General features: G+C 31.9%; 1 protein-coding gene across 1 annotated transcript in view; it reads left to right on the top strand.

The window, feature by feature from the left end:
* unc80 (unc80, NALCN channel complex subunit) overlaps window positions 1-17,568 on the top strand; it is a 109,235-nt gene that overhangs the window by 11,974 nt on the left and 79,693 nt on the right. The window contains 8 exon segments of the mRNA XM_076413785.1: window positions 2,483-2,619; window positions 3,133-3,330; window positions 4,841-5,013; window positions 6,040-6,230; window positions 8,766-8,884; window positions 12,258-12,287; window positions 16,471-16,600; window positions 16,660-16,860. Of these exon segments, the coding sequence (XP_076269900.1) occupies window positions 2,483-2,619; window positions 3,133-3,330; window positions 4,841-5,013; window positions 6,040-6,230; window positions 8,766-8,884; window positions 12,258-12,287; window positions 16,471-16,600; window positions 16,660-16,860 (1,179 nt within the window).

Raw genomic sequence — 17,568 nt, forward strand, 5'->3', positions numbered from 1 at the left:
GCCGTAACCCTCAAAAGATGCGTGTACAAATTTGACAGCTGTTGGATTATTAGCTCGTGGATTATAGCATTTTGACTGAAGCAACTTTTGTTATTGTGAAAAAATGCATAAAAATGAATTTCGCGTGTTGATAAAATATTGATTTTTGAAGGGAAAAAATACAGTTGAAGCAAAAACTTGGCTTGATGCCGAGTTTCCGGACACTGCTCCGGGAAAATCAAACATCAAGGATTGGTATGCTAAGTTTAGATGTGGCAGACACTCTAAAGATGTCAACTAAACATGTACATCATATCATTCAGCTCTGTGCAAAGTGGGTGCCGCGCCAGCTCACTTTTGACCAAAAACAACGACGAGTTGATGATTCGGAGCAGAGTTTGAAGATGATAACGTAATAAACGCGAGTTTTTGCATCGATATGTGCCAATGGATGAAACATAGCTCCATCATTTTATTCCGATGTCCAATCGAGTGGACTACACAAGATGAACCAGCTCCAAAGCGTGGGAAAATGCAACAGTCGGCTGACAAGGTTATGGCGTCTGTATTTTTGGGATTCACATGGAATAATTTTCATTGACTACTTTGAAAAAGGAAGGACCATTAACAGCGACTATTACATAGCGTTATTGGACTGTTTGAAGGACAATATCGCAGAAAAACGGCCGCATTTGAAGAAAAAGAAAGTGCTGCTTCACCAAGACAATGCACCGTATCAAAAATCTATAAATTGGGATTCGAATTGCTTCCTCATCAACCATATTCTCCAGATCTGGCCCCCAGCGACTATTTTCTGTTCTCAGATCTCAAAAAAATGCTCTCTGGGAACAATTTTTTGTCGAATGAAGAGGAGATCGACGAAACTGAGGCCTATTTTGAAGAAAAGGACAAATCGTATTACAAAAATGATATTGAAAAGTTGGAGGGTTGCTATAATCAGTGTATCATCCTTGAAGAGAATTATATTGAACAAAAAAACTAATTTTGCCAAACAAATGTGTTTTACTATGGTAGGCCGGCGACTTTTTAATTGACCTGTTACAAAACAGCAACAGTTTTGCAAAATGTTTGTAGTAATATTAGTGATCTCTAACTGAAAAATAATTAATTAATATATTCTTAAGGGGTTTCCTAACTTATTATTATAACGACTAAAGGTTTGTGACTAATTGCAGTTTTTATACTGAGACTAATATATTACCAACTCAAAGAGCTTCTTTTCAAAAATCTTCCGATACTGTTCTAAAATACCATGGAATATTAAAAATATATCTCAAAGCATTATTCTGGATTCTTTTTCTAATTACCGTTGCACTAGAAAATTCAGTAAAAATGCGCGGAAAAAAACCAGAATGGAATTACCGTTATAAAAATGACATTATTTCAAGACAATTTCCCGAAATTTTAATACACTTATTCCATGAATGCTTCAATTTATAGATTCAATTACGGTTAAGATTTTCAATAGGTTTGCAATATTTCTCAAAACTGTTTTATCCAAAACACAGAGGGCGTTAAACTTGACCAATAATATGGTTATTGACATAATTCGTATTTTCAAGCATTGACTTTAAAAAGGGCTTTTGAGCTATTAACGGATACGTTAACTTGATTGTAAATTATCTATTTATATCGAATAAACTATTTTTGCACTATTTTTTGTTACATTTGGTTCAGTATATTACTACAATAAGCTGAGTATATTGTTTCATCAGTTTGGACGCCAATCCATCTGTTTTGAGTTCTAAACAAATCACGCTAAACTCTCTTACTATTTCAATTATTTAATATAACAATTTCTGAATATATCGATTGCGCATCGAATTTTTAGATTCTTGTTTTTTAAATATATTAAAGTTACCAACGAGGGTTTATCTGAACTGGATCTACAGTTTAACGTGGGCTCCGAACCACGGTCCTCCGCATTAAGTCTACCGACTGGCGATTGACCAACTTAGAAATCATCCCAGAAGACGTCCGGTCTTACCCAGCCTGATTACTGGCGTCACTAGGATCATTTCCCTTGTCAGATTTTACACTCTTGCCTGAGGACAATCACAAATATTAAGCAATCACAAACATAAATTTACGACCATGGCCCAGCAAACTTCGCGAACAGCAGGTGGACCATCCTGACTGTTACAATTGATTAAAAAATCGGTTAATAGGCAATAAGTAGATCATTGAATATGGAAATACCGAAATCCAGACCAGAAAAAGGAGAGAATTTCAATACAAATATTTTACCAAGACTGCTAAACAATTAAATCAGAAATCTATTGTACAAATTAATAAGAATGCACATCGTTGGTAAACTATTAAAAAACCTGTTTTATTACTCCGCAATAACATATTTAAACTTTAAAAGCGTATTATTATTTTTAGACACCTAATATTTTAGACAAAAACTAACAGTTGTGCATATTCTCTTCTATATTATCGTAAAACAGTAAGCAAAACTAAAATCTACTAAAATATTTAGGCTGAGACTAGCATCATACAACTGGCAATGAGAAGAAATGGTAGAACCAATAATATAAACAAAAATCTGGAACATCAAGCCGGCAGTACAACTAGTGCTGAAGCCAAAAGCCCTCGACCACCAATGCAGAAAATTGGGTAAGTTATTTCAATTAAAACAAAACCAATAATGTATTACTAACTACCATTTTTCGCATAGATAGACGTTTATTGGAAAAAATTGATACAAATTAGGTTTATCAAGATATTTTTTATAATTTTCTATGATTCAAAAACCCAACAACTTGAAAAACATACGGCATCAATCCAAGCAAGTGATATTCAAAAGGGATTAAATATGGAAAGTTGTATATGCCTTAAGGGGAACTTGATTATTTATGATATTGCTGGACTTTCTTTAACATTACATACATTCAGAAGTCGAAACCCAAACGGAGAAGCGCTAAAAAAATTCTGCTATATGGAATTATAATATTATTTATTGTTAGTGGTGCTTAAACAAAATACTACTAAAGAATATAATATCTAGTTCAATTTGGAAACCTTAATGTTACGGCCAATATATGGTAGTGAGAAAGATGATAACCAGATATATCTCAATTTAAATAAAAACAAACAATAATGTAACTAACTACGCTTTCATCATTTCAGATCGTCAACAGATAAAGATTCGGTCGACAGTGGTGAAAAGAAACAAGAGCAAACCGAAGCAGGTGCTAAGTTCGGTTCTCATCACATTATGGACTTGACAGCTGCAACATTCCTCGACGTTGGTGTAATGCGATGTCTATTTATTACGCACTGGCAGGAGGAAGGCATTTACTGGGCACTCCATTTTCTTTATAACCGGTAAAACTCTTTTATTGCACAATATTTTTATATTAAGTCATTCAACAACATATATCGATGATTTAATGTTACGAGAAATATCTTGTTAAAATTATTTTTGGTAATATTTTGGTTTGATTATACATATTATCATTTTAAAGATAATTTTACAATTACAATGTTATTTACAATGATTTAAACTTTATATTTAAAATTAAAGGCAACGATAAAAGGTATCAACGTTTTTATCACCTTATAGTTTAATCTGACTACTAAACAATTCTCTATTTTTATAATCTCTCCGAAATTGGTCTTATGCTAGACTGTAGGAAAGGTTTGAGCAAAGGCTTGGACAACGAATGTGCCTTTGTCTAAATTTTTAACAAATATCTCGCTGTTACTAGTCAATCGTTACTTATAGAGCACTGGTAAAAGGCTCTTCTTTCTAGTGATAATTATCTAAATTATATTCTGGCAAAGATATTTGGGATTTCATATTTCAACATTTAGCTTTCCTATAGTTATAAACATAATTAATTCAAAATAACATAATTGACTAAAATATGACTTTAATGTGTAACTAAATGCCAATACAATTTTCAGATTAAAAGACATCAGTGAAGAAACTTCATTCTTACTCTGCTTAAGATATACTATAAATATTGTATCATTCTTGCACTGCAAGGGTTTCTTTTCATTATAAACTTGTATGTGAAAAACCAGCAAAAGGCCGATAAGTTATAGGCTAAAGATGAGCAATATTTCCTATGACATTATTTTAACTACATTTATTTTTGTAAAACAACAATTTTAACAAGACTCTATTTTTATAATCTCTCAGAAATTGGTCTTATGCTAGACTGTAGGAAAGAAATTTGTAATTTCATATTTCAACATTTAGCTTTCCTACAGTTATAAACATAATTAACTCAAAATAACATAATTTACTAAAATATTACTTTAATTTGTAACTAAATGCCAATACAATTTTCAGATTAAGAGACATCAGTGAAGAAACTTCATTCTGACTCTGCTTAAGATATACTATAAATATTGTGTCATTCTTGCACTGCAAGGGTCTCTTTTCATCATAAACTTGTATGTGAAAAACCAGCAAAAGATCGATAAGTTATAGGCTAAAGATGACCAATATTTCCTATGACATTATTTTAACTATATTTATTTTTGTAAAACAAAAATTTTAACAAGACTCTATTTTTATAATCTCTCAGAAATTGGTCTTATGCTAGACTGTAGGAAAAGTTTGAGCAAAGGCTTCGACAACGAATGTGCCTTTGTCTAAATTTTTAACAAATATCTCGCTGTTACTAGTCAATCGTTACTTATAGAACACTGGTAAAAGGCTCTTCTTTCTAGTGATAATTATCTAAATTATATTCTGGCAAAGATATTTGGGATTTCATATTTCAACATTTAGCTTCCCTATAGTTATAAACATAATTAATTCAAAATAACATAATTTACTAAAATATTACTTTAATATGTAACTAAATACCAATAAAATTTTCAGATTAAGAGACATCAGTGAAGAAACTGCTGGCCAACATCAACCACGCAAGAGAAGCAACTCGTTGCCCATACCAAAAATCGAAGTCTCCTTTTATCAAAACTCCGAAAACAAAAAAGTGGAGAATAAAGATTTCATCGAAGTTCCTGAACCCAAGGACGTTTCTCTATTGGCAGGTAAATTAATTATCCATAGTTCATTGTTAATTTCGTATTCCAAAGACTTCAAACATTCGTAATTATACCACATAAATATAACATTAAATAGTTTTCATCAGAGATATTGCATTAGGTTTGTAGCGATCAAGCTATCAATAAGAGGTCTGTCCATTCTTTTAATTTGACAAACTATGTATGATTAATATTCTCCAAAAAAAGGAATACTTAAGATCCTAATATTACCTGTTTGCGTGTATTTTGATTAGCAATATATATTCGTGAAAAGTCTCAAGATAAATAAACTATTAAACAATCTGACAAATTGTATTTTCTATTTTAAAATTTCTCTACATGAATAAACAATGCTCTATTTAGTATTATTGAATTATTTAATATACACAAACGCTCGTTAATAGATGCTCTAAATTGCATTTTCACCATTCACTACTTTTATTGTTTCCTTTGAAGAAATATGCTGCCATAGATTTACAAACTTATGGTAATACAGCTTTATCATATACGGATTGTTAATGATTAAAATGGGTATATTAACTTCAATGACCAAGAACAACCTAGAGGGTCAGAAAAATCAAAGACAATGAATTGAAAGACTTGTTGGATGATATTGAATGAATCCAACACTGTATGGATGAAGTCAACATAATATTTCGTTAAGTTGTAATAGAAATTTTTCTTTTTTATCCAGATTTCTATCAAAACTTAACAGTAGTAGTATTACCAATGTTGAAATAATAAGAAACAAACTTACTAAAACAAAACTAGTGATAGTGTATACCAAGTAAATCAGAGTATTCTTTCTTCGAGGCATCAAAAAAGATTGCTGAAAATATTGTAAATAGAGGTAATTTAATATTAACTACAAAGAAACACTGCTGTTAAAATTTGTCACCAAAAAAATATCTCAAAGTCGCAATATTTTCTGCTTATTAAACGTATCCGATATAAATTTACTGTAAAATCAGTAAAAATTCAATCATACATCCAACATTACAGCATTAGGATAAAATTAAAATTCTCTTCTAGAATCGCCATATATCAACAGAAAACAATCAGATGATTCCCTGCACAAGCGAGCTGCTAGCGAAAAAGTACGTCGCAGAATGAAAATAGCCGACCTCAAAGCGTTCGTGGAGACGAAACTCTTGTCTAAATCCGACAAAGCGCTCGAAAAAATCGGCCAAGATGATCCAAAACTACTGGATCACTCACAACCGGTGCGTTTCCAGAATATTGCCAAAAAAATTCTGGATGTATGTATTCCTATCTCTTTCTATCTTCGATCTGCGATACACGGACTTCTACCAATGACAAGAATTTAAAAGAGAATTTAGAAATATCGGCTCTGATTTCCAACCCAATAATAAATCGGTTTTATAAATCAAATCAGTCGAGACATTGTGTAGAATCCGACAATATCTACCAAGTATATTAGTAGATTAATTTTAAATATGTTAAAATCAGTAATATAAGATTGAACCTAAAATCAACCACACCTTTTGTTCTACAAAGCGCTCTAGATGTATTATATTTGGTGTATATTATTTCATGTTCCGTGAACAAATTGTTTATATATCCTCGATTATTCTTACCAATTTGTCATTTACTTCTCTTAGTTCCAATATAATCCATAACATTTTTCTTCTTAGTCTGTCAACAACTTTTTCGAAATCTATTGATGCTAGGGTATTCAGGTTTTTAGAGGTTAAACTTTTTTTTTTTTACTGAATAGCTCTTGATTGTTACTTATTCCATTTAACGTATATTATCGATATTGTGGTGTATAACGATGAATAACATTTTAAAAGATAACAATTTTTATTGAAATACAATTGTCGTAATATAGCTTGGATTTAAGAAAGTCAGTTTGCAATGCTTTACAATAACTTGAGATTTACGAAATTCTTATTTTCCATCTTTTTAAATTAATGTTACACCATATCCATCATTTATATTTTATAAAAATTGTTAATTAGATGTAATTGTATGTTTATATAAATGAATTAATGCTCAATCAGCATGCATTTCTCAAGATTAATAAGGGTCGGGGCAAAAGTCCCGCTATCATTTTGATTGCGCGCCATCTTGATTATGCGATGTTTAGCTCAGTTCCACTTTAAATATTGTGTTGTGTAGATGTCCAAATTTTATTATGGAGAAATATACGCCACAAGAATGAGCAGAGATAGTGACAACATTTATTGAAAATAATCGTTCCATTATCGCCACCGAGCGGATATTGCGTCAAAAATATCCTAATCGTCCAGTGCCTCACAAAACCACAATTTATCGTTTACATGGCAATTTTCGAGAGTACGGTACGACAGCAGACAGGCCTCATTCTGAAACATAATGGACGTCTCGGCACGCTAAAATGTGGCTCTGGTGCGCGATAGTGTTGCAGAGTTTCCAGAAACATCAATTCGGGGACGTGGTTTCCACTTACACATTTCTGCATGCAGTTTAAGGCGAATTTTGAAAACTGATTTAAAAATGTTCCCGTACAAAATTCAATTAGTCCACAAATTGCTGCCGAGAGATCCTGATCAATGAATTGAGTACACTAATCCTAAGGCTGTCTGGTGAAATTGAAGATTTTTCGTCTAAATTGATAATGAGCAATGAACCCCATTTTCTTCTCAGTAGCCACGTCAATAAATAGAACAGTCGGTTTTAATGAACACAGAATCCTCAATTAATTCATGAAACATCATTTCGTCCACTAAAAACAACTCTATGGAGTGATATTCATACTGGAAACATTATTGGTCCCTACTTTCTTGAAAATAACCTAGGTGTTGCAGTTACTGTTACTACTGAATGGTTCCAAGACATGTTTCGAAATTTCCCTTTGTCTGAAATGGAAGAGCAAGGACTGATGACATGTGGTTTCAGCAAGATGGGGCCACAGCACACTCAGATCGTTCATCATTTCAATTATTGAATGACGTTTTTCAGGAAGACTAAGTTCACGAAGTGGAGATTTAGCATGGCCAGCCAGATCTCCTGATTTAAGAGCACCAAAATTTTTATAGGGTTTTTTAAAATCAAGTATTTTTGTGAATAAGCCCCAAACGATTGAACATCTTTAAGAGAATATTCGTCACGAAATTGAAGAAATTTAGATGTTGCACGATGTCATGAAAGTACCTTAAAAAGAGCCGAAAGTTTCATAGCGACGGGCTCACCATTTACCCTACATAATCACGACAAAAAAAAATGTAAATACCAAATAAAATTTTTAAGAAAATCAAACTTACGTATATTTTCTTTGATCAAAGTTATAGGCAAACAAAATGGTAGCGGGACTTTTACCCCACCTGTTACTATTGCAAATTTGTATGATATCTGGCTTGAATATTTCTCTATGATTAACTATATGATAATATAGATAACAATTGACTGATTTGGAATTGTAATAAACAGGTTCTCTTGTCATGGGTAGAATAATCCACTTGCAAAACAGCTTTGCCAACTTACAGGACACAATGTAAGCGCTTTCTTCTTTTATTTTCCTATTTCTACATTTCCTAACTTCCCTTCAACATGTCTACGTTGCATTTCCAATAGCTTCTTATCAGCCAATAAATACAACAGCTCGTTAAAATTATTTTATTTAAACAAAAGCATTATGACAAAAATGTATGAAAATCAATCATTTTTGTTGCAAACGAGAACAGCATTTTATTGCAGCTTTATGTACAGGTAGAGAAGGAATTAATGTATTACGCGCTTGCTTTGGCACATTTTAGGACTACCACCGCAGTTTGGATACCAGTGAGGAAATGTCCCGCAAGAATTCTGGTTTATCCAAATCATTTGAGCCAATTCCAAACAACTTGGTCAAAGGAAAAAGCATGCCAAGTCTGAGGTTTGCCTTTAAATATTTCTTTCTTATTGCATTATTATCGAAAAGATATGACAACTACCTAATTGATTTGAAATGTTGCGTTTCTAAGCCTAAGTTACAATATGTGCAATATAAACTGCGTGAAACCACTAATAAACAAAATCTGGTAGCTTTCCAACGGATATCCAATATTATTTTAGACAAATTATTATTCTTTATTGAAAGCAAAATGTAAAAATTTCTTTAGGGTTCAATTGTGATTTGGAGGATATTATGGTAACCCGACAATTGGAAAGTCCCAGGCCTAACACATAGATGGCGCTACTATAATTAAATCCATATCTTTTTAGTTAGCCCAAACTCTTAAATGATGCGTCTATAAATTTGACAGCTGTCGGATCATTAGTTTGTGAGTTATAGCAATTCGAGTGAAGTAACTTTTGTTATTGTAGAAAAAATGGATAAAAAGGAATTTCGCGTGTTGATAAAATATTGCTTTTTGAAGGGAAAAATACAGTTGAAGCAAAAACTTGGTTTGATGCTGAGTTTTCAGACCCTGTCCCAGGAATATCAACCATCAAGGATTGGTAAGCTAAGTTTAGACGTGGTCAAATGAGCACCGAAGACGGTGAACGCAGTGGACGCCCAAAAGAGGTTGTTACCGACGAAAACATTAAAAAAATCCACAAAATGATTTTGAATGGCCGTAAATTAAAATTGAATGAAATATCAGATACTCTAAAGAAATCAACTGAACGTGTACACCATATCAGTCACAAATATTTGGGTATGAGAAAGCTGTATGCAAAGTGGGTGCCGCGCGAGCTCACTTTTGACCAAAAACGGAGCAGTGTTTGAAGATGATCAAGCGTAAGAAACTCGAGTTTTCGCGTCTGTATTTTAGTATGCGCATGGAATAATTTTCACTGACTACCTTGAACCTTGGGCCATCAACAGCGACAATTGCATAGCTTTATTGCACCGTTTGAAGGACGAAAACGGCCTCAATTGAAGAGAAAGAAAGTGCTGAAAACGATGGCAAAAATCTATGAATTGGGTTTCGAATTCCACCGTATTCTCCAGATCTGGCTCCCAGCGACTATTTCCTGTTCTCAGATCTCAAAATAATCCTCGCTAGGACGAAATTTTCTTCGAATGAAGAGGTGATCGCCGAAACTGAGACCTATTTTGAAGCAAAGAACAAATCCTGCTACAAGCTATACCTCACGTACTAAGGTTGTCATTTCATTAATAAAAATTGTTCCTTTTTCATAGCGAAAGCTTGATACCTACACTCACCACGCCATTTTTCAGACTGTCATTTAAAAATTCTATTGAAATACTGCACTGAGCTTTAAACTTGATGGTCATTCGACAAATTTTATTTGGTTTAAATTCCCACTGTAGATACATGTAAAGAAAATGTTTTCTTGTTAAAGCATTTGACTGGTTCGAATGGTATTTGTAAGCGAACTTCAAATAAATCAATGAAATGTCCTCGCAAGTCCTAGCGATTCAAACAATCTAATTAACATAATTATTGGCTTAGTCTAAACTTCATTCTGACTCTGCTTAAGATATACTATAAATATTGTGTCATTCTTGCACTGCAAGGGTTTCTTTTCATCATAAACTTGTATGTGAAAAACCAGCAAAAGATCGATAAGATATAGGCTAAAGATGAGCAATATTTCTTATGACATTATTTTAACTATATTTATTTTTGTAAAACAACAATTTTAACAAGACCAACAAAGTTGTCATATTTTTTTGCTAAATATTTACTAATAATAGATGTTAACAATACAGTTACATTATAAATTATATCATATAATGTGCAATGTAAATAAAATATGGTGTAATAATTTCAAAATATTTTTAAATTCTATTAGGAAAATATTTTATTTATATTCTGTTAATGATTTACTCAAACTACGGTCAAAATATGGTTAAGACTTATTCACACCTTCCACAGGAATTTCCAAATCAGATTAATTTGGTTTCGTTAGGTTGTTAGGGCCATAAATTCCATTTGTCCTAATTTTCAATAGTGAAAAAAGGAAAACAAAATAGTGAAAATTAGCCATAGCAAAAAGAAGAATCTATGTTGAGATCTAAAGAAGATAACTATCAAACATGGATAAAAAAAATAATAATATGTTTTCCCAATTGAGAAGACCAAAAATAAAACAAATAATACAGAGATAGGCAAAGGTTACAAGATTTAGAGAAACAAGAATAATAAGCCTTATAATACCTGAATTGGGCTGAAAAGAAATGGAAAAAAATCAATCAATTAAAAATAAAATCATAGAAAATAATTGAAGTAAAGTGGGTAAACATTACAAAATAAAAACATAATAAATATCGTGAAAGCAACAAGACTGAAAGGGAGTACAAGGGGAAAAGGAGTAGAAATATTAAAAAATATGAAAAGCATTGAAATGTTATAGAAGATGAAACAAAGTAGTATGTGGAAAAATGGAGGATATAGAAAGAGGGAAAGAGAAAATGGAAATTGAAGACATGATAAAGATGATAAGGAAAAAATAGCATAGGAGAGAAGAAGAGGAAGAGGAAGAGAAGAAAGATGTAGAAAAAAAAGGAAGAAAATAAAAGAGAATAAAAATCTAATGATAAAAAGCAAGAAATAGATGGTGAAAGACTGCAATATAGTACAAAAAGGAAGCTAATACAAATAAAATAAAAGTCAAAAAATAATAATAGTAAATATTTTGATCAAAAATAAGTGAAAACTACGATAAATCGAATAAAAAACGAATAAGATAACGAGTTGACGGTAAAAGCTAAAAAAAGAATAAGAGTTAAAAATGACATAAAGGAAACTGAAAAAAGAAAAAGGTAAAATAAGAACTCTATAGAGACTAAGCCGCTACAAAAGATCTAGAAGTCGTTTAAAAGTCCTCCTTCGTTTTTTACATGGTGTTTCGGATAAAAAAAAAACAAAAATAACTCTACAAAATAACAAACAATTTATTAACTATGATTCTATCCACATTAAGTTTCTGATTGCCAAAAACTGTTTAAATGGGGGTTGGGAACTCAAAAATTCTGATATTAATAAATCATTCCTTTGCGCCTTAGTTACCTGATTTAGCTCCATGACACCAAACCGAATTTGGAAATTGGAAAATTTGAAAAATTGCCATTATATATCAAAAGTCTTACTATTTTTGACCATAGTGATATTTTATAATTGTTCAACAGACTGTTGATCTTACTTAATACTTGACACCCCATTTTTTTCAGAAATTTACTTTATGTTTCATTATCAATGTTTAATGTCTTAATAACGCTACTATCTTGTTTCTTACTGTTTTGCATCTATGTCCACTACATTCCTAATAATTGTCTGTGTCTGTCCACTTCCTAGCTGTTTAATTGACGAAATTAACTCGGAGGGGTAAGTCCTAGGCAGCGTCTATTTTCCGATTAAAGTTATGTTAGTACATCAAAAAAATATAAAATATAAAACTAAATCGAATTTATAAAATACATGGGTAGCATTATAAGCACCTGCCATTTTTTCGAAAATGGGTTAAATAAAATATAACATATCTGTAGTCTATCCAAAACGGTAGTGACACGGGAGACCTTTCAAAACGTCGCAATTTTGCCGCAGCAACTCCGAGTTTTAGTACATTTTGCCTATGACATATAACAAGATTTTAATATAAATAAATTAACGAAACAAAAAGTTACGTATTATAATTTATTTTAACAAAATTACTTAAAATTACAATTAATTTTATAGCCACAATAATGTATAGGTTGGGGTTATTTTATTATATATACATTGAACTTCTTCCCACACTAGTATAGGTAGGGTTCTAGGCACGTTTTTGTAAGTTTTTGGTAACTCCCGAAGGCATAATCCACCTAATTAACAATTGTATATCTGAGTAATGTATTTTATTTTCACTAGAGAACATATTTATGTTTTACGCTTTGTTCTTGTTTCTTTCGATGCGATGTATCCTTGTAGTCATCATGATATTATTATATTTCTCTTTAGTCCGTCCTGTTACTACCTGTATCCATCTTTCTTGATAAAGCTACATTTAACGATGCTCATAAAGCTTTCACACTCTATAATACAATTTTTTACAATTAAAATATATTAATTATATACTGACCTTTACTTGTTTCCTCTTTCTTCACACTGTCTTGGTAATTGTCAGCATTGAATCATAAACCAACGTTCATTAAGTTTTCAATCACTGTTACTTTCAGAAACACTAATCAAGTTAAAATAACTAAGCTGTATATTTCCAATATATCAAAACCTTGCTCAAGATTCTACCATTGGTAATTTCTTCTTCAATGTGTCTGATCGAGCTCACACAAACCGAAAGTGTTCAGTCAGTCCTGGTTTGAATATCCTTCTCGACTTGAATGTATATTGCAATAATTCTTTGCAATAGCCCATATCAACTCAATTGGATTAAATATGCAGTGATAGGAAGGAAGACATAATACTTTGTGACCATAACATTCAGTAATCTGATCTACCATATATGTATTCTTAGGCTTATATCTAAGAAAGTAAATTACATAAAATGCAATTAAATAAAATTTCATATATATTTATGGAGTAACAATTGCATAACAATAACTGATGGTTACTCTAAATTGTTTAATAGTTGATTTTAAAACTACATGGTAGTCACCATTGCACTTAGAGAAAAACACTCAATCTGCACCAGGAATAAAATAATTCCTGTTTCCTGCATAAAGAACTATATGTCTGCAATGAATTATTTATAAATGTTAGGACTAACAAAACCTAATCAATAGTTATTCCAACGTTTACTTTTTACCATCAACTTTTGTTGTCTTTACACTATATTTATTATTATCTCACCATGAGCGACCCATTGTACCATTCTAAAATATTTATGTCTCATTTAAATATATAAATTGATATAACAATTCTTCATTGATTTTGTTGTATGTTTTTAAAAATTGTATTCTTTTAAAAGCAATCTCTGGAAGTTCCATTAAACCCCTTCGTGGCAGTGTATATTCGCTTCGTGTAAACAGTGTATGAAGGGATGTTCTAAATCCCTCAAATAGCTGTATATGTTTTGGTTTTTTATGGATACTTTCCAGATTAACAATTTTCTCTGAAAAAATTGTATTAAATTATGTTTCGATTGAAAAAACGACTTACTGTTTTTTTACATTTCGTATATTAGATCTCTGATATAGCTAACAACAAAGTGTTCTTAATTCGTCACCTATTTCGCATAAACACGACTTCTTTTTGATGAATTAAAGGTTATATTGCTTTTTATCTTTGAGATATTTTAGTGACCGTGTCCGTACTAATATTCAGTACAGCAAAAGACGCAAAAAAATATTTTCAATAAAAACCCCGGCGATTTGCAATTTATTGAAACAAAGCGTTAAAACAACGTTTGCCGGTTTATAACTTGTAATCATAATTTTTTGAAGAATTTTTCAGACGTTTGATAAACGAAGAAATTTAGCAGGATCTTTCGGTTACATGTTCGAACTTCGCTAACAACATAAAAGGATAGCTCTTTTTAAAATAGAATAAAATGAGAAGGATAATATTGTCTGACTGTAAAACGAATTTACAACTTTAGACAGACGTGTCACTGCTGTTTTGAATTGACTATAGTTTAAATCAAAATATTTTATCCACAAAGCACCATATTTTCATTATCAACTAATTTTTCAGTTACTTCAGCTCAGCTCCTAAATTGTTCTTTCTATTTTCTTTCTACAAATTAAGTTTTCTTGTTTGGTTTAATTGCTTCAGTTATTTCGGAAATTTCAATGATTACTCTTTATGTAGTCTATTCAAAGTTTTTTTGTATATGTCATCGAAATTTGTGACGTCAAGACGTCGCAATGTTGCCGCATTAACTCTGAGTTTTAGTTCAGTTTGGCTTTGACGTACAACAAAATTCTAATATAAATAAAATAATTGAACAAAAATGTTATCAAACATATTTATTTTATTTTAACATTATACTACATCTAATGCTTATATTATCAAAGGACTTAAAAGTACAATTAAGAACACAGGCATAATAGTTTGTAGGTTAGAGCTGTTTTATTATATTTACATTGAACTTTTTTCCGCGCCACCCATAAGGTGGAGTTCTAGGCGCGTTTTTATGTAGTGGTTTCCCCCTGAAAGCCTAATCCACCTAATTAACAATTATATATCAAAATAATGTATTTTACTTTCTTTCGAGAGCATATTTACCTTTTTACATTTAGTTCTTGTTTCCTTCGATAGTGTGTTTACTTATTAAGTCATCTTGATCTCACTGTATTTTTTATTTCTTCTGCTACCACCTGTGTACACCATTCTTGATACAATTAATCACTGAATTCTGCCTAATGCATTGACCACATCTAAAACACAGTTCGTATTCAATCTCCTTCATACATTCTAACCTAATGCTCATATTTAATTTTGAATAATTACTATCGTATGTGTGCACACAAATATTTCACGCTCTATAATACCATTTGCTATAGTTATATTCTATTAATTATGTGCATAGTTTTTTTCACTCTCATTATTCTGTCTCAGAAATTTCCAGCATTGCATCACATATCCTGAAAGTTTCCTTTAGTTACTTTCAGTTTCCGAGTCACTGTCCAATTCAATCACTAAACTGTTAATTTCCAATCTGTCTAAAACATATTCACGATTCCACCATTTATCAGTTACTTCCTCTGTATGTCTTGTCAAGTTCATCCAAACCGAAGGTGTTATGGTCTACAATGCTCCCTTCCACCTATCCAAACAGTTCTTGATGGAATATCCTTCTCGACCAGCATGTCTATTATAATAAGTCTTTGTTACCCCCATATCAACTCAATTGGATTGAATATACAGTGATAGGGACGAAGTCGTAATACTATATGACCATATCGTTCAGGCATCTGATCTACTGTATATCTTTTTTTGGACTTTTATATAAAACAAATTGCGGTAGGCAATACATTAAATATCTTGATGACGTCATATACAAATCAACTTTGAATAGACTATATATGTTATCATTGTAATAAATATACCCCATAATAACTTAATATTATTCACGAGATATTTGCACAACAAAAATTGATAGTTAAATTATAACTTAATATTTCAATTCAATACAAAAATTTCACCGTTTTTCTCTCTTAAATTGCTCTTAACAAAATTTGCTTCCCAGAAGTAGTTTCTGCAATAACCTGAATATTTGGAAATGCGAAATCAATGATAACAAGATCTCGCAAGTGATTGAAGTAAATTCCATAGCAACTCGTACATTCTAAGAAGACCAGAAGATCCTTATTCAGCAAATATAAACGCACTTATACACTTTCAACCCAAACTATATAAAAACCGACCTTAATTTTTAAATTAAACTATCTATTTTTAACTAACATAACTTTATTAATTCCTGTAGAGCAACTGTAGGTACCCTCTCAACAGTAGTACTTAAAGCATGATATCACTCCTCAAAACTAATTTGTGCACGATCTTCTATAATTACATCGATTTCACTGAAACGTTGATACCAATACATCATCACAAAATATTCTTCAATCAGATTTATCGAGGAAAACCGGTGGGAGGGACGAAGACCAAGTAAATCCGTTTACGCCCAACCAATGGCTAATCCCATCATCACCGTAACTGAACATACGCCAACTCCATCTCCCGATTATCTAAGAAGGCAGGTGGGTTGAAAGTATAGATTGTTTTTGGTGAAAGAACGATCTTAAAAATGTTGGTTTAGGGATCCATGGACAGTCAAATAGACGGAGCGAGCCTTGCAGGTCGGCTAGGTAATTGGCAGGATCGCGATCGAAAATCGAGTCTAACCAGATCCCAAACCGACTCCAATATAACGTACAGCAACGAGGATATTCCGGAAGCACCTGGAGCTACTTGCTATATAACTAAAGAAGGCAATATTGACTTCACTGTCGTACTAAAGGTAATCTATCAGTACAATATATCTACATATTAACAAATAACAAGTCAATTGAAAAGTCCCCAACCTGACACCTAGATGGCGCTACTAGAATTAAATCCATATATTTTTTGGTTAGCCCTAACCCGCAAAAGATGCGTATATAAATTTGACAGCTGTCGGATCATTAGTTTGTGAATTATAGCATTTTGAGTGAAGCAACTTTTGTTATTGTGAAAAAAAAAGGAATAAAAAGTGTTGAAAAAATATTGTTTTTGAAGGGAAAAATTACAGTTGAAGCAAAAACTTGGCTTGATGCCGAGTTTCCGAACACTGCCCCAGGAAAATCAAAACATCAAGGATTGATATGCTAAGTTCAGACGTGGTGAAATGGGCACCGAAGACTGTAAACGCAATGGACGCCCAAAAGAGGTTGTTACCGAAGAAAACATTTAAAATATACACAAAATGATTTTGAATGCCCGTAAATTGAAAATGAATAAAATAACGACACTCTAAAGATATCAACTGAACGTGTACATTATATCATTCACGAATATTTTGTTATGAGAAAGCTCTGTGCAAAGTGGGTGCCGCTCGAGCTCACTTTTAACCAAAAACAACGACGAGTTGATGATTCGGAGCAATGTTTGAAGATGATCAAGCGCAATAAATCCGAGTTTTTGCATCTATATGTGATAATGAATGAAATATGGCTCCATCATTTCACTC

The sequence above is a fragment of the Rhynchophorus ferrugineus genome, unplaced genomic scaffold (genome assembly GCF_030347505.1).
Source record: "Rhynchophorus ferrugineus isolate W39M unplaced genomic scaffold, kcgeb_rfMv2 rfM1, whole genome shotgun sequence".
NCBI lineage: Eukaryota > Metazoa > Arthropoda > Insecta > Coleoptera > Curculionidae > Rhynchophorus > Rhynchophorus ferrugineus.